Source organism: Ziziphus jujuba, chromosome 5, assembly GCF_031755915.1.
Source record: "Ziziphus jujuba cultivar Dongzao chromosome 5, ASM3175591v1".
Taxonomy (NCBI): domain Eukaryota; kingdom Viridiplantae; phylum Streptophyta; class Magnoliopsida; order Rosales; family Rhamnaceae; genus Ziziphus; species Ziziphus jujuba.
In genome coordinates, this window is record NC_083383.1 from 12,127,680 (window position 1) to 12,148,809 (window position 21,130).

Sequence of the window (21,130 nt, forward strand, 5' to 3'; positions counted from 1 at the left end):
CCAAAAGTATTTTTTTCAATGACAATGATATGTACATATATAGTAATTTAACTTTTGTTTTACCAAATCATTATTTAGTCTCTGTTTTGAAGTTCCTTTTCCACCCCATTCACCTGGTTGAGTTGATATATCCGAGTTCATTTGTGTGTGTGAGCTCCAGTGCTCCACTCTAAATTTAGTGCTCATCATGGGTAATAACGAAGACGTGGTTTCCTTTCAAACTAAGAAGAAGCACTTTTTTTTAATTTTTTTTTTTTTTTAAAGAAAGAATATTCTGCTTTATTTTACTTTATGAACTACTGTAATTTACTCATATTTCTGTGACTGGAAACTAATAATATATATGACAGTGTAGAGTAGAACTAAATAAATAATTTTTTTTATTACTTTTTAATCTGTTATAAATTGTCACAATCACTCATAAGAATTCTCACAAAGACATGATTAAAAGCATTTTCCTTTGTTACATCATATAGTATGCCTTTAAATTTGGTACCATATAAGGAAACGCTCTCAAGGTACATAAAGCAAATAATTCAGAAACCCAGTTCTCCCAAACACTTCAAATTAACAAAATAAGATAAGAATTATATGAGTTCTGTGCCAATGGAGACCTTCAGTGTAGAGAAGAATCATCAACAGCATCAGATGGATGTTGAAGCAGGTGATCGAATTGAGAGAAGACAATGGGTGCTTGATTCTCCTGATCCACCACCTCCATGGAAGGAGCTTCTCTGTTCAATCAGAGACACAGTTTTTCCTCCTCAACTTATACACAACAAACACTCTTCTTCTTCTTCTTCTTCATCTTCATCATTGAGAGCAACTGCGAAATGTCTACGATCATTCATGGAAAGTCTGTTTCCAATCCTTCGTTGGGGAAAGAATTACAAAGCTTCTAAGTTCAAAAGCGACCTGATGGCTGGTTTAACTCTGGCTAGTCTTAGCATTCCTCAGGTATATATAAAACCAAGTTTGCTATTGACTCCTAATTACATATAACTCGGGGTAATATATCCTATATTTGATATTAATTTCCTTTCTTTTTCTAATATGTAATGCATGTTAATTATGCAAGAGCATTGGATATGCAACTCTAGCACATATTGATCCTCAATATGGCCTCTGTAAGTTTTTGTTTTTGGATACGATCATGACCAATATTGTTTTTTTTTTTTTTTCTTGAAATTAATCAAAACTAAATATATATATTTAGATACAAGCGTTGTTCCTCCTCTGATATATGCTTTAATGGGGAGCTCAAGAGAATTAGCAATTGGACCAGTAGCTGTGGTTTCCATGTTGCTGTCTTCTCTGGTTCAGAAAATTGTTGATCCTGTAGCCAACCCTGTTGCTTACAGAGCACAAATTTTAACTGTCACTTTCTTCGCCGGAATCTTTCAAGCTGTGTTTGGATGCTTTAGGTAATATTATTATTAATATTATAGAAAATTTGGTAGCTAGTAGTACTAGTACTATAGTATTTAATTATTCTCTTTGGTGTATCATGTGCAGGTTGGGTTTTCTGGTTGATTTTCTTTCACATGCTGCAATTGTTGGATTCATGGCAGGAGCAGCTATTGTTATTGGTCTTCAACAGCTCAAGGGTCTGCTAGGAATCAATCACTTTACTACACAAACTGATTTGGTCTCTGTTTTGAAGTCCATTTTCCAATCCATTCACCAGCCAGTAAGTTCCGCATATCTGATATCCCACGGTGAAGAATATTTACACACACACACACACACCAAAAAATAAAAAATAAAAAAATAAAATAAAAGGAAGAAGAAGAAGAAGATAGAGAGAGAGTGAGAGAGAGAGAGAGAGAGAGAGAGAGAGAATTTAGCTAACACTAATTGTTCTATATTCCCATACTTAAAATAGTACTCAAATATTCCTTTGAAAAATAAAATAAAAAATAAAAAAACGTCTGCATGTTATCTTTCGATTTTTTATTGGATTCTTATATTCTTGTTGAAATTGAATGGAACCAATTATACATATAAAAATTAAATTAATCTAAAGTATTTTGATTGAGTTGTTTTGGGTCGGATGTTTTGAACTTTTAGTTTAAAGTATTAACTTTTGAAATAAAACTTTTGTTAAATAAAGTAATTTGAGTACGGAAGAATACATAGTAATATAATATGGAATATAAAAATAATACTTAAATTCAAGAATAAATATTAATATAATAATAATACTAAATGAATTTGAAAATATGATTAAAACTAATACCAAATACAATACAAATAAAATTAAAGAAAATATTAAATGTAAAAAAGTTGCAAATAATTAATATATATATATATATTCAAACATATTATGTGCAGTTAGATCAATTAAGTTATATATACATATATATATACATATTAATTTTATAAATTATTAATCAAAACTTAATCAAACTTTAATTGAAATCACTTAGATGTCATTATCATCTTGAATTGAACAGGATTAGTCAATTTAATGAATTTATTTAATTTCTTGCCCCAACTCTGCTCATGCATAAATAATTTGAATAAATTATATATATATATATATATATATATATAAATAAATAAATAAATTCCTACAGCCACATTCATTTTCTAGCAAATGATTATCCCAATCATATTCTTATTTATTTGTCTATTATTCTCACAATCACAAAGTTGATGTCTCTGTTTTTTTAACTTTTGCTTTTACGAATACCACAGTGGTACCCATTGAATATTGTCCTCGGTTGTTCATTCCTCATATTTCTCCTAATCGCCAGGTTCATTGTAAGTAATAAATTCTATGCTAAAGCATTTACAAAATTCCTAATAATTAATTTCCCATTTTGATAATTAAGTTTAATGTAATTTTGATCATAATAAAACTCCTTTGTTTTATGCAGGGTAGAAGAAACAGAAAGCTCTTCTGGTTGCCTGCTATAGCTCCCCTTATATCAGTGGTATTGTCAACTTTGATAGTGTACTTAACAAAAGCCGATAAACATGGAGTGAAAATTGTAAAACACATCAAAGGTGGTCTCAATCCAAGTTCAGTTCATCAGCTTCAACTCACCGGCCCACATGTTGCACAAGCTGCCAAAACAGGACTCATTTCTGCAATCATTGCTCTCACGGTGATTTTTTTCGCTATTATTTAATTTAATATGCTTTAAATTATTAATTGAGGTAATATTTTTGGATTTTGAACATGATATAGAAATATATATTTCTAACATATATCACAAATATGCATGTTCATTATTTTTGTTGATGGTAATCAATTATTTTATTCATTAGGAGGCAATTGCTGTTGGTCGATCCTTCGCATCAATCAATGGATACCATCTTGATGGGAACAAGGAAATGGTAGCTATGGGGTGCATGAACATTGTTGGATCTCTTACTTCCTGTTACGTGGCAACCGGTATGTATAAACTTTACTCAATTGGTTAAAAAAAGAAAATAAAAAAATCCAACTTTGTATAATAAACAAATACATATAATTAATTTTACATCAATTTTAATAAACTTATTGTGCAGGTTCATTCTCACGAACAGCGGTGAACTTCAGCTCAGGGTGTCAAACAGTGGTATCGAATATTGTAATGGCCATAACGGTGCTTGTGTCGCTTGTATTGTTTACTAAGCTCTTGTACTTCACTCCCATGGCTATTCTTGCTTCAATAATCCTGTCAGCTCTCCCTGGACTTATTGACATCAACGAAGCTATTCATATTTGGAAGGTTGACAAATTAGATTTCTTGGCTTGTGTTGGTGCTTTCTTTGGTGTCTTGTTTGCTTCGGTGGAGATTGGTCTTCTTGTTGCGGTAAATATTAATCTTTTTAACCCTCTTTTTTTCATTAATCCAAGGCCCACTTTGCAATCAAAGTAATCTAGCTAGATTACCCCGAAATTCAACCTCTAACACTAGCTTCATGAGAATAATATTCAACTTGCACAAACAGACTAATTACTAAAAGCTATAGAATTTGCAAATAAAAATAGTGAATTATTTTCTGATATTTGTTTTGAAGTTGATTATGGAATGAAAGGTGGGCTCCATATCATAATTGATCTTTTTTTTTTTTTTCCCCCTAATTGTAAGATTCTTACCTTTTTAATATATAGGAGATAGAGGTAGACACTTCCAAACAGAATATAAAGGTTTACCTTTTTTGGAGGGTTTATATCCGCCACTGCTTTCTTAGCCCACTGAAAAGATACCTGACTTTAATCCAGAATGGTAAAGAACATTTTCCCACTTCCCAGTAACCGAATCAAGAATAAATAAATAAATAGTTTGTGTAGTTTTAACATTAATTAACACAAAATTAAACATTCCATATTGATCTTTTGGGGTTGTCACTGATCAATATGTAACTTTATAATGATTTTTGATAAATTGCAGGTAACAATCTCTTTTGCAAAGATATTACTGAATTCAATTCGACCAGGGATAGAAGCACTAGGGAGACTCCCAACAACAGATATCTTCTGTGAAACCAATCAATACCCCATGGCTGTGAGAGCTCCAGGCATCTTGGTCATCCGCATGAACTCTGGCTTACTTTGTTTTGCTAATGCCAATTTCGTGAGAGAAAGGTACACACACACACACACACACACACACACACACACACACACACACACACACACACACATATATATATATATATATCAACAATTCTAATATAGTGGGCATTTTTTGTTTTTTTATTTTTTATAAAAAAATGGGTATTAACGGTCCAGAAAATTAGAAACTATGAACTATTAATAGTCATGGTTTTGCGGCCGAATAGTAGTCTATAAACTACATAGCCCACCACCATATGGCTGTCCCAATTTTTATCCCTACAGTGTATAAAAGCATGTGGGATCCGCACCAAAGCGCTGAATGGGGCTATTGGAAGTCGAACTCACAATTCCTATTAGCAGGTGTGATGGAGAACCAGCTCCTACAACTTACTCCATCCTTAGGTGTTAGTGGGCATTTTTTGTTAGGCAGCATGTTGTGGGCAAAAATTATCTCACAACATGAAGGAAAATGCTCACTTATGAAAGAGGATAGATGTTTTTTTATAGAAAAATTATATATATTATACATGTATAAATGTATGTACCTGTAGAAGTATTCTTTTGGATCCTAAAATATGGTAACATATGTGATATATGTCATCATATTTTTTTATTCTAAATTGGGAGAAATTTTTTAAAAAATTATATATATATATATATATATATATATATTGACATTTAGGGGATAGTCCCAGTCTGAGTTATAGTTTGGCCAATTGTAACATCAGATGGAATGGGTACATAACCATAGTAACTATCCACATACATTTTCCTTGCCAATCTGTTCGATTTAAAAATTTTTTAAAAAATAAATAAATAGATAAATAATATTTGTTTTAGGATAATGAGGGGGGTGACAGAAGAAGAAGATAATGGGGTTGAAGGGAATGCAAAAGGAAGAGCAGTTAAACTAGTAGTTCTTGATCTATCCAGTAAGTTCTGATTTATAGAATTTATATTAATATATATGTTTCAAATTTCCATATACCGTGAATCTTGCTTCAACATTATCATTATTCTTCATGATTATAGATGTAATGAATATTGACACATCGGGAATTTCTGCATTGGAGGAGCTGTTAAGAAAGTTGCTTTTGCGTGGCATAGAAGTAAGACGTACTTACTCTTTTCAAATTCAATGATTATTAGCTAGAGTGTGGAATTGATTAGATTGATTTTGTTTAAACCAATATTGACATTAATTATGTTGCAGTTAGCAGTTGCCAACCCAAGATGGCAAGTGATTCACAAGCTAAAGGTGGCAAAGTTTGTGGATAAAATTGGAGGAGACAAAATTTTCCTCTCTGTTGCCGAGGCTGTCGATGGAAGCCTTGCCTCCAAAATGTCTACCACTCATACTCTTACCACCTGTTGATTCTCTGTCTTTACATGGTCTTACATATTGCAGACATACTAAAAATCGGCTATTACGTAAAAGGGCTAAAAATTGTAAGACTATACATGTATTATGAGTGAATCAGTGAAAATGGCTTCTTCTTCCTATACCCCACACATAGGAGAAAAGTATGATTCCTACAAAGTTCAATATTTGGCACCTCATAATTATATGTGATAGAAATGAAAGGTGATCTAATATTCATTTCAACACATGAAACATAAATCCAACAATCAATAATCACATACATCCCATATAAAATCAAAATAAAGCATATGGGTAGTATATATATAAAAATTGTATCAAAATAAATTATGTGAATCTTATATAAAAATTGTTACATGTTTGGTTATGTCGTTTTTATATAATTATATAAGAAAAAAAATTCTTAAAAAAATTGAAATATAAAAATCCATTTAGTATAAAGTTAGCCAGTGTAAAAGCCACCACTTTCTTAAACAATGATATCAAAATGGAATCCTCATCGTATGAACCACATTCCAGTTTGTATAAAAGGAAAAGAAAAATAATTAATAATATACATGAGTTTAGTGAAAGGAAATCATTCAGCTTTCATATATGTGAGTTCGAAAGTTGAAGTTCAAATTTTGGTAAATTCTGTTATTATTTTGGATGGTCCCATATTATAACGGCGCATGATGTAGGACTATGGCTTGATGCCCTATAATACTAGCAGAAAGCATTTTTTTTTTCAACAAAAAAAAATAAAAAAATAAATACATGTGATGGGCTTTATAGAAATGGACCTAGGCGATGGGGGTAACCGGCCCGCCCAGTTATCTGATTATTCTTTCTTGTACTACAAACTCTAGGCCGCCGTAGGTACTAGTAGCCACCTTACTGGCCCGGCCATCCCAAATTTTCAGTCACTTTTCTTTAAAACTAATATTAAGAAAACTTTTTTAAATTCGTTTAGAAAAAAGAATAAACTTTATTTTTATGATATAAAATTAAATTTATTATGAATTAATAAGGTCTTATTGTTTGTTTCGTATTTCTAGGCTTGATCACCAACCGTAAATCACTGAGAATACACCTTATTTTTCCTTCCTTCAACTATAATTAATTTAATGTTGCAAAAAAAAAAAAAATTATTTCTTTAGTTTTTCTTAAATATATACAAGTCCGACAAACTGAGGATGGATGGACATACACCAAAAAAAAAAAAAAAAAAAAAAAAAAAGAGGAAGGATCACCGTACCCACTATGTTCGATAAAGAACTCAATGGTCTTCACTAATATATATATATATATATATATATATATATATATATATATAGTTATTGGAATCACATAAAAATTATATTACCTAGTTTCGTACTATAATTTATATATATAATCATCTAATAATTGCAAATTTTTTCTATTTTTGATATATTTTTTAAAAAAAGGGGAAGGAATCTCACATCGATTGGAAATGGAGCCATAGAGCGCCTTAAGAGCGTGTTCCTCCCTTTCCCTTCAAAACGCGTTTTGAGTTGAAATATAAAACCTTGAGGCCCGGGGTGTACCAGGCCAAAGAGGACAATATCTTGAAGCAGAGTTGCCCTTGGGCTATTAATTGGTATCAGAGCCAGACCCGGATCGATGGGCCCTGGAAGAGGAAGGAATCCCACATCGATTGGAAATGGAGCCATAGAGCGCCTTAAGAGCGTGTTCCTCCCTTTTCCTTCAAGACGCATTTTGGGTTGAAATATAAAACCTTGAGGCCCGGGGTGTACCGGACCAAAGAGGACAATATCTTGGAGCAGGGTTGCCTTTGGGCTATTAATTGATATATATATATATATATATATATATATATATATTTTTAAGCGTAAGGAAACTTATTTTTAAAAAAATATTTTTTTTTGGGAGGGGAAAAAAAAAATATATATATATATATATATATGAATAAGAGAAGAAAAATGTAGGGTTGCAAGAAGTCGTTAGTCGTGTTTGCACATTGTAGTTTACTAAGTCCACAAAACGACACCGTGTCTCTTTCCTGGGCCACGCAAAAGGAATACGCTAATAAAGTGAACGACGCTGTTTTGTGGTTGCTATCGAACTGAAAATCAGTTTGGAAAGAAGGAAAATTCAAGAAACAAAGAGAGAGAAAATAATGGGGGCAGAAATCGAAGCTCAGGAAAATAAGGCCAGCCAGAATCCCAGGCCTAATCGCATTACGGAGGCCCAGTTCCTCTCCTGGAAACGCCAGAAGGTCCTCTTCCTTTTTCCCTTCCTCCGATTTGTTTCCCCTTCTTACGATCCTAGGGTTTAGTTTCTCGCTTTTTCTTCTTCTCTCGGCATTATCTGTATAATCACGAATTAATTGATTTCTTTGGAAAAAAAAAAAAAAAAAGAAAAAGAAAAAGAAAAAGAGAAAATTTAATTTCGTATGAATTATTTGATATTAGTATTCTTCGGTATTTTCCTGTGTGTATTAAAGTCTAAATAAAGTTTCATAGTGTTTATAATGCCAAAGATTATTTTCTGGAAGTTCAAATGGTCATAATCTTTCTGTTTGCGGATTGAAGCTAATCAGAGTTGGAAGATTCAAGTGAATGCCCTTTATTAAAATGGCAAAGTGGTTGATTGTTTTCCTACTAGTTATATACATATGGGAAACTGTGTTTGACTGTTTGAGTTTGTGCTTGGTGGAAACTGTGTTTGACTGTTTGAGTTTGTGCTTGGTCTGCTTTCTTCTTTGAGCCCTTTGGTGTTGATGCATGCTCTGTGATTAGTTAAAAGGCTCTTCCACTTTATAATTTGGTGGTCGTATACTTTGTAAAGAATTATCACTAATATGTGATGTGTTTTTGCAGGATGCTGATGCGTTGGCTAAAAGAGATGAAGCATCAAGGAAACGTGCGGAGGATATAGCTTCTGGAACAGTGCAAATGAATGGCCGGGAGCTTTTTAAACATGAGCCCTGGGTTTTTGATGACACACGTTATTGAGGTTACTTTTTACATGAATTAAAAAAAGAAAAAAAAAATCTTAATTCTTTATTTCCCTTTTTTTTTTTTTTTCCTTTTAACTTTTTATTGTAGAATGGATAAATATTTGCTCGGAGGAGGAATTATTATAATTATTCATTTTTCAATATTTGCTCTGAAACAATCTGAAGATATCGAAAATGAGATCCTATTTCAAGATTATTAGTATCAGCCCTAATCTTTCAAAGGCATATCCTTTTTCTTTTCCCAGGAAGAGCCAGCTGATCTTAAGGTCCTTAACAATGTATGAAAGGGAATAATAAAGGCACTATTTAGAAGAGTTTGGAGCCTGTCCATAGGTTTCTTATTAATTTTTGTTGGATAATAAAGCATGGGATATATATACTAGGAATTTGGTTCAGGCATAATGAATTTGCATTGGGAGGGTCTGTTGCTACTGCTCAGTTGCCTTTTCCTTCAATATGTTCTGCTTGAAGTGGTTTAGTCATCCATATATATATATATATATATATATAGCAGTGAGTGCTTGGTGGATAAAGCAATGCCCTTGTTAATCACATAAATGATCGTGTTTGTCCTATTGAAACTGCAATTCCCTTCAATTTCACACTCTTTTCATCATTTTTTTTTCATTTGTTTTTTGAATTGTGTTCAGCATTAGTTCCTTTGCATGACCTTTAAGTCAAACTGTGGTTCTGTTCCAATCAAATATATGATACAAGCCAGGAGAAAGGTTGAGAACTAGGTTTGAACTTGATGTCCTCAGTCTCTTCAGGGCTTCATCCTAGGTTCACTACAATACTGCAAAGGGTTATCTATGAATATAAATATACCTTTTATATATATTTTCTTTTTTCCTTTTCATCCAAGCCTGAGCCAGTTTGAAAGTTAACTTAGCAATTTACATAAAGATCCTTTGGGAATTCATTTTATTAGAAATATTTCATTCTTTTAACATCAGGATGTTATTTGAGTTTGATTTCATTGATCATTCAATGTGATGTTGACAATATAATTTATATTTTGTCTGGCAGGTATAAAGGAGAGAGCATGGGAACTAAATTGAAAACCAAGGATGAGAAGAATCCATTCAACTCATATGGCAGGGGCGACCTTTTAGCAGACACAGATAACAGATATAAGTAATGATTACAATTTAATTCCATGGATGATAGCTTATGATAGCTAGTAATTGGTGGTATGTTAAATTTTCTCAACTTTAAAGGCATATTGAATTTGATTATCTGGTTGTAAGATTTTGTTTTAGATACAATGGAAACAGGAGAGGTGATCTTTATTTTTACCTTCTCATGACAGCTTCTTTTTTCCTTTTCCTATTTCTTTAAGTAAGAAAATTACTTTCACTATAGAAAAGCCAAGCATTGCAATTGCAACACATCCTTTTGTAAAATAGAAGCAAATTCTGCTGGTTGTTCAGCCTCCCAGATAGGTAATAACTCTTGGGTGCTGGCCTTTTGGTAATCCAGCCAACAGCTCTTCTATATTTACCCTTGAGACTAACTTAAGGATTAGGGCCACCTTATGTTGGAGACCAGCTTTATTGTTATTGATAATTGTAGAAATAGAGTAAGATGGTCATTGTGCTTAACATTGTTCTGAGGAGACCAGTCCAACTCTAGTCTAGATTTTGACCCTGTAATGCCTGTCTAATTAAACCTAGGTATTAGGAGGCTGTCCAAGTAAATATATATGTGGATAATTTCTTCAAACTCTAAAAACAGATCAGTTTGTTGAAATTATCTTAGAATGAGCATTCTTCAATAGCTGATTTATGTATTTGTATTGATGTAACTGTAGTAGTAATTTCCTACACAACTTCCGTTGCATCTAATTTTTCTGTATTTTATTTTGTTATATTAACAACCATTCAAGCATGATATAAGAATCAACGATGGTTATTGATAAAGATAACTGGATCTTCTATTTGAAGTTTGAGCTTTGCTAGCAGCCCTTGTCAAGATTATACATGTTCTTGGATTCAACTACAGGAAAAGAAGAACAGGTACTCTAACAAGTTGATTAACAAAAGCATTAGATCCTTATTGAGACGCAAAACCCTTTGCTCACATCCTGTATCCTATGAAATAAATGGTGAAGCAGAGAGCATACTTAGGTAAAAGTGAATAAACATTTTGATTGCATAAATGAAATGAAAAAAAAAAAAATTAGAAATTTTAAAATGAAGTGGAGGAATTACCATTAATTAGGCTTGTTGTTGGTTGCGGTAAACATTCGAAGATGTGGGTCGATAGGTAGACCCATCCCCTCAAACATTGGGTCGTAAACAGCATTTTTAACACGCCTGAGTTGAAATACGGATTAATGATTTGTAATTTGATTAAAAATACTATTATCTATATAATATGACTTTGAAGTTTTTAACTAGAACCTGATCAAAGAAGGATTGGTAAAAATGTTGTCCGCGGTGATGACTATTTCCTGAGCAGTTTTGGTTGCCGCTGAAGTCTTTTCTTGTTTATTTGCTGCTTCCCTCTTTAATCCGTTGCGTTTCATAAAGTAAAAGTAAAATACCCAATAAGAAAGCTTCGATTTATTAATTAAAGAGCTATATTTATATATATATATATATATATATATATATTTGATTTATTTTACCCTTGACCGCTTAGATGGCACAGATGAGCCTCCCTCTCGGCGTTTTGAAGACCGGCCACGAGGACGTCCTGATGTTCCATGCTGTAAAAATAAAAATGTTTAAAATAATTTCAACTAAAAGAGTTTAATACATTTAAAATATGTTCAAAACTATGTAATAAATTTAATGAATTTGGAGTTTAATCAATATTCACCTCTTTGGGTTTGATCGCTGATGGTTTGCTTTGTGTAGGAACTTTGACTCCAGTGTTCTTATCCTTCCTTTCCTGATAAGAGTGGAACCATATGATTTATTATATTTATATGTATAATCAATATTGTACGAAACAATTCTAATTAACTGTGTATGTGGGATTAAGAAAATCAATCATATATACTACTATATAATCTTACTCGTTCGGTGAGTGAGTTTAGAATGTAATTCTGATATGGAGGGACAGCAGCAACTGGTTTAGCCTTGTTAGCAGCATTCATCAACTCCCGAAGTTCCTCATCGGTTAGCCTACATGTAAATAAAATATTATTTTGTAAAATAATTAAGAAAGCATTTCGAATTAATTTATTAATAATATTGTCAAAGTGTTTTAACAAAATTAATATTTATATAAATATACCTGGACTGCATACAAGATGATTCAGGAAGCTCAAAGTTGTCATGTTGAGGATGATGATCAGCTCCCATCGTGGGGACTCCACTTGCCTGTTGTTGCTTTTCAGATGCTTGTTGGGTCCTAAATTAACAAATAAAATGGTTATTAATTACTAAAATATTTTACATATATAATTACAGAAACAAAAAAATAAAAATAAATTAAAAGTGCAAGGAAAATTAAGTGAATGATTATATACTTTGAATGGATAGAAGGAGTTGGCACCATCATGGAGCAGCAAATTTGTGATTCTGTCACATTAGGCATCATGATTTGGTTCTGGACTGGTTGCACTGGATCACTCGGCCTTTTTTATTGGAAAAGAACCATACCACATAACTAACAAGTTTAAATCTAATTATAATTAAGCATAAATTAAGTGAGTGGTAACTAATTTATTACCTAGATAGTACTGGGGTAGGTCCATTCATTGTGAAGTTATTAAGATTATTGTAGACATCAGGGGTCGACAATGGAACTTGGTTGAATTGTTCCACACTAAGATTCAATAAAAGACACAAGTTATAAGCATATTGTAAAGGGTAATTATAACTTGTTTGCCATTTTTTCTCTACCCCCAAGTTTTGAAGGTTAAAGACCAATTAACTAAAATTCATACCCTCCAGATTTCATCAATGGTTGTTCTGGCAGCAATGGATTCGAAAGCCGCGGAGCCACCATATTAGGCACCATCTGGGTTTGGTTGAGTTGTGCATCATTATTCAATGGCTGGATTCTACCTCCCGCAAAAAAATAAAAATAAATAAATAAATGTAAACTAGTAATAATAAGCTTAATTAGTGTTCATAAAAATGGATACTTTGAATTAATAAAACACCTTGAAGGCATGGAAGAACCAGGCAACATGGCGTCATTTGGTGGCTGAATTTCATTAAGTTGCTGGTTATAAGCATAAGAAAGCTGTGGAGTAGTCCTAAATTCACAAAATTAAAATAAAACTTATCATAAACTAGTTGATCAATATTAATATTCAGTAATTTACCAAAAAATATCAATGTTTAAGTACTAAGAAAGAGGAATTAGAATGAAATATACATATACCAGGCATTGCTTGAAAGCTCAGGCAGCAGAGAGTTAGAGGATAGTGAATCAAACACATTGGCAGCTACTGGAGCCTGATTGACTTGATATTGATATGGGATACTTTGGGGCCTGAAATATATAATTTCGAAAAAATTAAAATATAATAAAGCACATAGAAAATATCTCAAGTATTCTTTGTCTTAGTATGTATGTCAACAAAATTAATTATATGTATATATATATATATATATATAGAGCAAAGACATTAATTATATATATATATATATATTATACCTGATGGGAGGCATAGAAAATCCAGGTGGCATGGAGTGTTTAGATTTTGGATCATACATGTTTGGCACTTGTGGAACCTGGTTGAGTTGTTGGGGCTGCTGACTGGGGACCTGCTGGGCCCTACAACCACTCGGATTCATATCAACAATTTTTTCAAGTTAAAAAAATATCTAACCTTTGTTTGGGGAGGGTTCAATGTACTTTAATATTTGACAAATCATTTTAACTTTTGATTAAGCAAATCTAAAAGTGGATAAACATTGAAAAGTTATGGTAATTATCTTTATAATTTATACATGATTAGATCTAACCATTTAATTGACAAGATGATATTTGTTAAACATTTTGGTATAAGGAAGTAAATAAATGATTGTGTTTATATATATATATATATATACATACCTAAACGATGTGGCTTGTGGCGGAATGAAGTTGGTGCTTTGTGAAGGGTCCATCAGATTAGTTGCTGCCATGAGTTCATTAGGTTGGTTCCTAATTATGTTAATTAAATTTGATCAGCTTATATCTTATATTTTTTAAAAAAAATTCTCACCATAAAACATTATAAAGAAAGTGGATGATCATGATTTCTTAAAAATCACACACACACACACACATATATATATGTATATATACATACGCATACCAATAGCACCCGGAAGGAATTGCAGAGGGCCTATAATTAGCAGAAGCAGCAGTAGGATTGTTCATCAACTGGGGAGCAGCGAAAATGGACTGCTGCTGCTGGTTGATGAGGGGAGATGTATTTTGATTTGCAAGAGGTCCGACTGGCGCTGTCATCTGCTTTATTATGTACAATATGGTATAAAATTAAAGGAAACAAAAATTTAAAAAACAAAAAAAGGATGTATTACTGCTTACTTACAGTGTCTTTTTATTATAATTTTTTTTTTCTTAAAAGTTTTTAATTTGATCGAATACTTACAGTGTTGTTTTGAGGGAAAGAATTAGGGCAGAGGCCAGATGAGTGCTGATTAATACTGTTGGCCATGAAATTATTATTGTTGATGATGTTTTGCACCATTTGATTGTTTGTTCCTAGTTGATTCATCAGCGGAGTCATATTTTGACTGGGCCTACAAGTATTTGTATGTTCAAAATATTAAACACTGTCGGAAATTAAAAATAAAAATAAAAGCAAGAAATTGAATATTCTAGACGTACAAAGGCATATTAAGGAATTGAGGAACATTTTCGATAGGGTAAGCTGGCGCATTATTAAATGAGTAATTGTTAATCAGCTGGTTGGCGGCCTGGTCTCCTTCTGGCGCCATCTGAATCATCATCACCAAAATAAATATTAATTAATCAATAAAATCTAGAATTTAATTTTTTTTTCTTTATCATATATATATATAGTTGCTCTCCAAAAGGGAATAAATAGTCCATGCGGAGATAACCAATTCAGTGAGTTCCTTAGAAAATTATATTTCCGGAGAATCTTTATGTCTCCAATATAAAAAGAAAATGAAAAACAATTATATATATATATATACCGGAGCTGGAGAAAATGGCTGTGGAGTCCATGGATATGGGTTAGTGAACAAGGAGGGGGGTATTGTCTCCCATGCATTCATAATCATAGCTGAAGAAGGGTTGGAACTCTGCGAACTTTGAAATGATTGCATCGTCATCTGGTTGTGATTGGACGAACCATTTGACCAGTTACCTCCACCTGTTGTACTTATTAGCTGATCTGCATACTCCTGTATTCATATATATATATATATATATGTATATAAATATATATATGTCAATATACACATATATATACACAAAACAATACACTTAGAATATGATGAATATATATATATATATATATAGTTATACCACAGTTGGAAGATAGGGTTGTGGTGCTGGTAGTCCCATGAGTGGTGGATTAATGGAGGATGGCAGCTGAGGCAGCAAATTTGGAGCCTCACCACTATTACCAACAAGCTGATCAGCAAGACCTCCTGAGCTATCCAAGCTATTATATGCATCATTTCGTACAAATGGAAGATCCACCCCATGAGTTGCATTAATCTCCTGCGGATGATTATTCACATCTTCACTTTCATAGTCATCATCAGCTGAAGCTCCAAACTTTCCATTAATCTCCTTTAATTTAGACATGATCATCCACATTACCATCATTTTTAATCGAATTATATAGGTAGATATGATTAAGATTATCTTTGAAACGTACCGTTATTAGATCGGACGGGGGGTCAATTTGGGGTTCGACCACGTCTATTAATGGAGAAGTTATGGTAATAATATCAGAATTATTATTACAAGTTGGAGATGCCATGTTTGGGATGTTTAGCAATGGTGGAAGGTCAGGGAGATCGCTGCTGACCGCATCAATGTTGTTCTCCTTGGAGCTTTCATCTTGATCATTACTAATGGTGGCTGTAGCCGCTGCCGGCTGATTGTTGCTCTCACTTGATGATCCCAATTCACCATTCTCCACCTGCTTGTTAGAACAACTACATCTATTATATAATGTTCAATTTAATGTTTATGAAATTATAACGTAAAAATGAAGCTCCCATTGTTCTTTAGTTAAATGTAGATAAAAGGACCCAAAAGAAGAAAAAGAAAAGAAAAGAAAAGGGCGTGCCTGAATTTTATAGCACCTTTTATTTAAATTCTCTTTAATTTAAATCCTTTAATTAATACAAATTGAATAATAATGAGTGGAGGCATTCAAGTTAATCATTAAACAAATTTAGAATGAAGCTCAACTTATGACTATCTTATAAATAAATTCCAATATTACATGTCATCACATAGGAAGAATATAAAAATTCATTTTGATAAATTTATAATGAAGCTATATAAGAATGACTGTCTTATAAATAATTTATTATATGTCATTATAGGAACAATATATAAACCCATTTTCTTTCAGTTTGGTTGAGCTACTCTTCTTTAAATTGTATTTGATTGTTTCATTTATGTTTTTTTTTTTTTGGGTCAAAAGTTTCATATATGTTAATTGAAGGTCTAAACTGTAATGGTGGTAATCTAATTAATCATATCTCTAAACTTAATACATGATCTAGCGAGGAAAAGTTATATATAAATTAAGAGGATATCATATTATGCTAAATTGATAAACGCGAAGCTAAAAACATACGGTGGATATATCCTCCGGAGTTTCAATTTGCTGGTTGGAAGGTATTTCTGAACACTGCTGGTTGGTAAGAAGCAAATCAGCTTCATCAAAAAGAAAGTCAAATTCCAAAGCAGTTCCCAATTCTCCAACCGATTCAATCTCCATCTCTTACTTTCTGGTTGTAAATTGACGTTACACAAAAAAAAATGTCAGTAAACAATTAATAATTACAATTTTTTTTTATAATTAACCATATATAAAATATTCAAATTAATTAATAAAAAAATTGATTGAAAATTTAATGAGTGAAAAAAGATTCCTAATAAAAAAATAAAATAAAATTTTTGAATTTTTTTAATTAATTTATCAATTGAAATTTCACATGTGATGTATAAAAATGTTGATTTTTTTTTTAAAAAAATGGAAAATTATATAAAATTGAATTTTCTTTTAAATCTAAAACTCATCTGGGCTGTATATGGGCCCACCACAACTAGTTGGAGGACTTAGGAGGGAGAGAATAATTTGACTTTAGGCACATGAAGGTTACAATTACTGAGTTGGTCAGGTCCAGCATGGCTTTCCTTGTAAAAACCATCCAATGATAGCCAAAAAACAAAAGAGGAATTAATAACATGTGTGACACGTGTCAAACATGGATACTGCCCCTCAGGGAAGCAAGAGAGAGTTTTCCAATGCCCAAAAAAACAAAAAAAGCTGGTGAAAAAGACTAAGAACAAAAACAGAAAAAATGAAATCAGAAAACAATTTGTTGATTTTTCTTTTTCTTTTTTTAGTTTAAGCATGGGTATAAAGAAAATCCTGCTCGGAATTTTGGGTTTTTTTGGGTTGCAATTTGTTCTCCGAAATGAGCCGTCAATGAGTATATGCACCTGATTTATTAGCAGGATTTGGGCACCTGAAGTACACAAGCTACCACACTCCCCAACTTTATATGTCATTTTCAAAGTCCAAACAAAAACAACACAAAAAACAAGAAGATCTAGTTTTTGCAAGCATGCAGTGGAATTTGACAAGAGACAAACAAGCAGAGACACACCCACATAAGAAATTATTGAAAACAACAAGGAAAACCCATGTTGGGATAATTTACCAACTTAAGGATTTTTCTTTTTTTTAGGAAAAAAAAAAAAGAATAGAAATTCTCTGGTGAGATTTTTCTATTATACCTTAGGATATGCTTTACAGACTTGCTTGTGTACAAGCAAAAATCTACAGGAAACATCAAAAATAGTTAGCAAGAGACATATAGTATGAGTAACTCAAATAAATGAAAAGAATGTAAACAGGCCCAAAAGAAAAAATTGGTACTTGTCTTCGGGCATGCAATTGGGTTTAGTTTTTTAAGGGTTTGAAGTATAAATTAGGTAGAAAGAAATATAGATTCAGAAGAAAGGGGGAGAAGGATGAAGGAGATGGACAGCAGGAGGTGGAGATATTAAGGAGCTCAAGGAAAGAAGATAATGATACTTACAGTTTGCTAATGGAAAAGAAGGAAAATGAGAAAACCAAGAAAACAAGCTCTAAGCTTTCTTTGTGCCCCCCTAATGGTATCCTAGATAACTTATTTATAGGCCAGAAATTTATTTTTTTTAAAAAGTGGAAAAATTCAAAAGGAGAAATTTGTCATTTGATAATTTTTTTTTTGGAATTTAGTGGGCCTTTTTTTTTTCTTTCCCTCTTCTCTTTTGAAATTACTTGTTTGGTTATTTAATTAAGGGTTTATGTATATTAAGATAACATTAATTCATATAAATATAAGGGCACATTAGGAATTCATTACACCATAGATTTTGCATGTATGTCATTTATAAATTGAAGTAATTTGCATATTGGTTTCTTCAAGAAAAAAAAAATAGTATTTTGGTGATTCTACATTTCCCTAATCTCATAGAATGATTATATTTAAATATTACTTTGGTAAATTTTTTATAATCATTTATATACTTTTATATACTTTATATCCGTTTAACGCCAACGAACTCAATTATTAAAAAATATCTCCAAGAACATCGTAAATCTTTAAATAAAGCTATAATTTGTCGGATTGCTAGTCCGAAAAACCTTCTTGTTTAGCCACGTAATCGATAATTAAGAAAGGATTGAATTATTTTTTAGTTAATAATGATGATTATAATTGTCTCCAAAGTGTATACCAATTTCTACTTTTTAGTTATGCCAATCATGTTAATCACTAATTAGAATATTTCACCTTACTTTTAATATTTCTTCCTTTACATGTCATACCTACATACCAAAACCTTATTATAAATAAATTCACAATATAGTCAATCATGAACAATGCCATAATTAGAGAGTTTTCCAATTGTTCAGAGGCTCAATTTTCCATTCACTAGAGCACATAAGTATTAAAATATATGTAAACCTTATCCATTTTCCTTTCTTTTCCTCCAAATATGATAAAATCTATTGATATACATATATAGTCAATTTCGATAGAGAGTTAATGTTATATTCTTTGACTCTAATAATAAACTCAAATTAAGCTTGATCTTAATGATAGGAAGCAAAATGAGATTGGCTTTTGGTGTTAATTTAATGGTGGACGATTGACAAACACGTAGGTGGACTGCATGGTCAAGTAAAGGTTACTTGCTATTTGACTTGGTTACTTGTGTCAGAGTGGACCAACCACAAAGTCCTTGCATGAGAGATACGCGGACCCTGTTTTCTTTTCTTTCTTTCTTTTTTTTTTTCTTTTTTTTTTATTTTCTTTTTCATAAAACACTAATATATGTTTGGAACAAATCGGATTTTGTAACTGAAAAGGCAGTTTTCTGGGTGGTTTTGGCCGCAGCCACTGGTTTTTTTGTTCTAATTCTCTTAGTCCTTTATTAGCGCTTGTCCGGATATTTGTCAGCATATTTATATATGCGGTTTTGAATAGCAGGAAACATAAACTTATGGACCCCACTGTAACAAATATATATATATATATATATATATATATATTTTAAAATAACTATAATAAACTAAAGTTGACTTGAAAAAGAGGGTTATGAGAAATGACAGATATTTTTTTCCTGGATAATCTTGGGATTTTTTTTGGTAATTATCTGCAAATATATATATATATATATATATATATATATATATATATATATATATATATATATATATTCCTTTTTGCTTCATTGATTGTAAAGTTTTTAAAAGGAAAGGAATCAGATTACGATTGATAAATGAGAGAGGAAGTGATATTTGGTAGGTATATAGATTTCATTAATGAAAGAAAAGTAGAAGTGAAAAAAAATACCAAAAAGGAAAAAGGAAAAGAAAGAGAAAGAAATTGATTAATGCCCTATCCGGAGTAATTGAATTAAATATTACAGAGATTAATGCCCTATCCGGAGTAATTGAATTAAATATTACAGAGCTTTTAAAAAATAAAAAAGTCAAACAAATCTCAAAGTCTTATTGAGAAATACATATTGTAAAAGCGAAAAATTTTCAAATCATTTTGCATACACGTAGATTGTCTAATATTTTGCATGGCAGTCGATTGTTATTTGGTGTCAGTTTGTTTTTTGGATATGAGGAAAAAAAAAAAAAAAGAAATTTTGAAAAGGATAGATATCGTCTTAAAATGTTATTATAATATAAAAACTGATTTGAAATAAACACTTTTACTTTCATATCATATCAGGCCTCTTTAATTTAATTTAGAACGGCCAAAATTCTTGGTAGGTATTTGACCCCATAAAATTGCCTCTCTCCCTTATCCAATCGTGTCTATCTAGCTTCTAAAACAATATAAAAATAGTATTCCTAAGAACAACTTGAATGCAACCATTAATAAATAAAATGGTTTTATTCAATTCATAACTTTAAATGGAAAACAAGTAATTGAATAAAATGCTTACTATCAATTAAAAAAAATGCTTTCATATAAGAAGACCGATCTTGATCCAAATGCTATATGCATATCTTTGAGCAATTGTACACCCTTGAAACACTATAGGGAATGAACTCGAATCTAGGTTATTGTTTAAAAAGTTAGTGACTATAACACTGGGTCGTCCCCATGGAGACAACCATAGTGCAGATTGGTCCATTATTTATTTTGTTTACTTGTATATAAAGGGGATGAATGTAAACATTACCTTTAGCTCGTGAGAGCATATTAACATATATATAATTAATTTAAGATATTATAAACTCAAAACCGAACAACAAAAACTGACTTCAAGAATTGACATGTTTCGCAGCTTAGTAAAATGGTTTATCCAGTTATGCTAATACCCTATGCCACGTTGAATGATTGATTGTCGTTTAGCTTTATAGAAATGCTATGCTATAGCATATACTAAAGTCTGCTAAAGTCAACTTTTTATTTTTTTGAAATAACTTTTTTATTGACTCCGTTCTTTTAGTTTAATTTTGCCCACCTTTAGAAATATAGTAATATATCATACGAAATCCTAT

At 31.6% G+C, this 21,130-nt stretch overlaps 4 protein-coding genes across 7 annotated transcripts; 2 read left to right on the forward strand and 2 right to left on the reverse strand.

Annotated features, from left to right (window-relative positions):
* Nucleotides 1-462: 462 nt before the first annotated feature.
* On the forward strand, nt 463-6,060 carry LOC107420944 (low affinity sulfate transporter 3). 3 transcript variants are annotated; one of them, XR_007241736.2, is made up of 12 exons: nt 463-957; nt 1,079-1,127; nt 1,217-1,424; nt 1,516-1,690; nt 2,701-2,766; nt 2,883-3,113; nt 3,277-3,403; nt 3,520-3,806; nt 4,389-4,582; nt 4,730-4,915; nt 5,396-5,487; nt 5,588-5,615. XR_007241736.2 is itself a non-coding variant. In XM_048476490.2 (12 exons), the coding sequence occupies exons 1-12, from the start codon at nt 592-594 to the stop codon at nt 5,928-5,930; spliced, it is 2,034 nt and encodes a 677-aa protein (XP_048332447.1). In that variant the 5' UTR covers nt 466-591; the 3' UTR covers nt 5,931-6,060. The 3 variants fall into 3 exon arrangements, 1 of the variants encoding a protein (XP_048332447.1); XM_048476490.2 differs by lacking the exon at nt 4,730-4,915 and adding an exon at nt 5,769-6,060 and having other exon boundaries at nt 466-957; nt 5,588-5,664; XR_007241737.2 differs by lacking the exons at nt 4,730-4,915; nt 5,396-5,487 and adding an exon at nt 5,769-5,909 and having other exon boundaries at nt 5,588-5,664.
* Nucleotides 6,061-8,007: 1,947 nt separating this feature from the next.
* Nucleotides 8,008-10,223, forward strand: LOC107420959 (uncharacterized). 2 transcript variants are annotated; one of them, XM_016030057.4, is made up of 3 exons: nt 8,011-8,175; nt 8,780-8,915; nt 9,949-10,223. In XM_016030057.4, exons 1-2 carry the CDS (start codon nt 8,077-8,079, stop codon nt 8,912-8,914), a joined length of 234 nt encoding a protein of 77 aa, XP_015885543.2. In that variant the 5' UTR covers nt 8,011-8,076; the 3' UTR covers nt 8,915; nt 9,949-10,223. The 2 variants fall into 2 exon arrangements, with proteins under 2 accessions (XP_060672919.1, XP_015885543.2); XM_060816936.1 differs by lacking the exon at nt 9,949-10,223 and having other exon boundaries at nt 8,008-8,175; nt 8,780-8,917.
* LOC125422823 (uncharacterized) lies at nt 10,086-12,894 on the reverse strand. Its single transcript, XM_060817268.1, has 8 exons — nt 12,821-12,894; nt 12,604-12,699; nt 12,166-12,282; nt 11,945-12,053; nt 11,746-11,817; nt 11,552-11,632; nt 11,325-11,428; nt 10,086-11,237 (listed from the first exon to the last, which is right to left on the reverse strand). Exons 1-8 carry the CDS (start codon nt 12,892-12,894, stop codon nt 11,135-11,137), a joined length of 756 nt encoding a protein of 251 aa, XP_060673251.1. The 3' UTR covers nt 10,086-11,134.
* Nucleotides 12,895-13,123: 229 nt separating this feature from the next.
* LOC112492077 (uncharacterized) lies at nt 13,124-16,828 on the reverse strand. The gene is made up of 9 exons (XM_060817269.1): nt 16,685-16,828; nt 15,749-16,015; nt 15,391-15,660; nt 14,725-14,834; nt 14,486-14,636; nt 14,186-14,340; nt 13,942-14,031; nt 13,540-13,659; nt 13,124-13,374 (listed from the first exon to the last, which is right to left on the reverse strand). The coding sequence occupies exons 1-9, from the start codon at nt 16,826-16,828 to the stop codon at nt 13,242-13,244; spliced, it is 1,440 nt and encodes a 479-aa protein (XP_060673252.1). The 3' UTR covers nt 13,124-13,241.
* Between the last annotated feature and the right edge of the window lie 4,302 nt (nt 16,829-21,130).

Bases quoted from the DNA above. Each gene is read 5' to 3' on its own strand.
- LOC107420944 (XM_048476490.2), top strand. From the start codon at position 592: ATGAGTTCTGTGCCAATGGAGACCTTCAGTGTAGAGAAGAATCATCAA. The intron at 3,404-3,519 runs GTATGTATAAAC...CTTATTGTGCAG, and splicing joins TTCCTGTTACGTGGCAACCG to GTTCATTCTCACGAACAGCG. The intron at 5,488-5,587 runs GTAAGTTCTGAT...TCATGATTATAG, and splicing joins AGTAGTTCTTGATCTATCCA to ATGTAATGAATATTGACACA.
- LOC107420959 (XM_060816936.1), top strand. From the start codon at position 8,077: ATGGGGGCAGAAATCGAAGCTCAGGAAAATAAGGCCAGCCAGAATCCC. The intron at 8,176-8,779 runs GTCCTCTTCCTT...GTGTTTTTGCAG, and splicing joins TCTCCTGGAAACGCCAGAAG to GATGCTGATGCGTTGGCTAA.
- LOC125422823 (XM_060817268.1), bottom strand. From the start codon at position 12,894: ATGGTGCCTAATATGGTGGCTCCGCGGCTTTCGAATCCATTGCTGCCA. The intron at 12,283-12,603 runs GTAATAAATTAG...TTGTTAATTTAG, and splicing joins CCTACCCCAGTACTATCTAG to GACCCAACAAGCATCTGAAA. The intron at 11,238-11,324 runs GTTCTAGTTAAA...ATTTCAACTCAG, and splicing joins ACCAATCCTTCTTTGATCAG to GCGTGTTAAAAATGCTGTTT.
- LOC112492077 (XM_060817269.1), bottom strand. From the start codon at position 16,828: ATGGAGATTGAATCGGTTGGAGAATTGGGAACTGCTTTGGAATTTGAC. The intron at 15,661-15,748 runs GTACGTTTCAAA...TCTAAATTAAAG, and splicing joins CCCCGTCCGATCTAATAACG to GAGATTAATGGAAAGTTTGG. The intron at 13,375-13,539 runs GTATAATATATA...TATATATTTCAG, and splicing joins TTTTCTATGCCTCCCATCAG to GCCCCAAAGTATCCCATATC.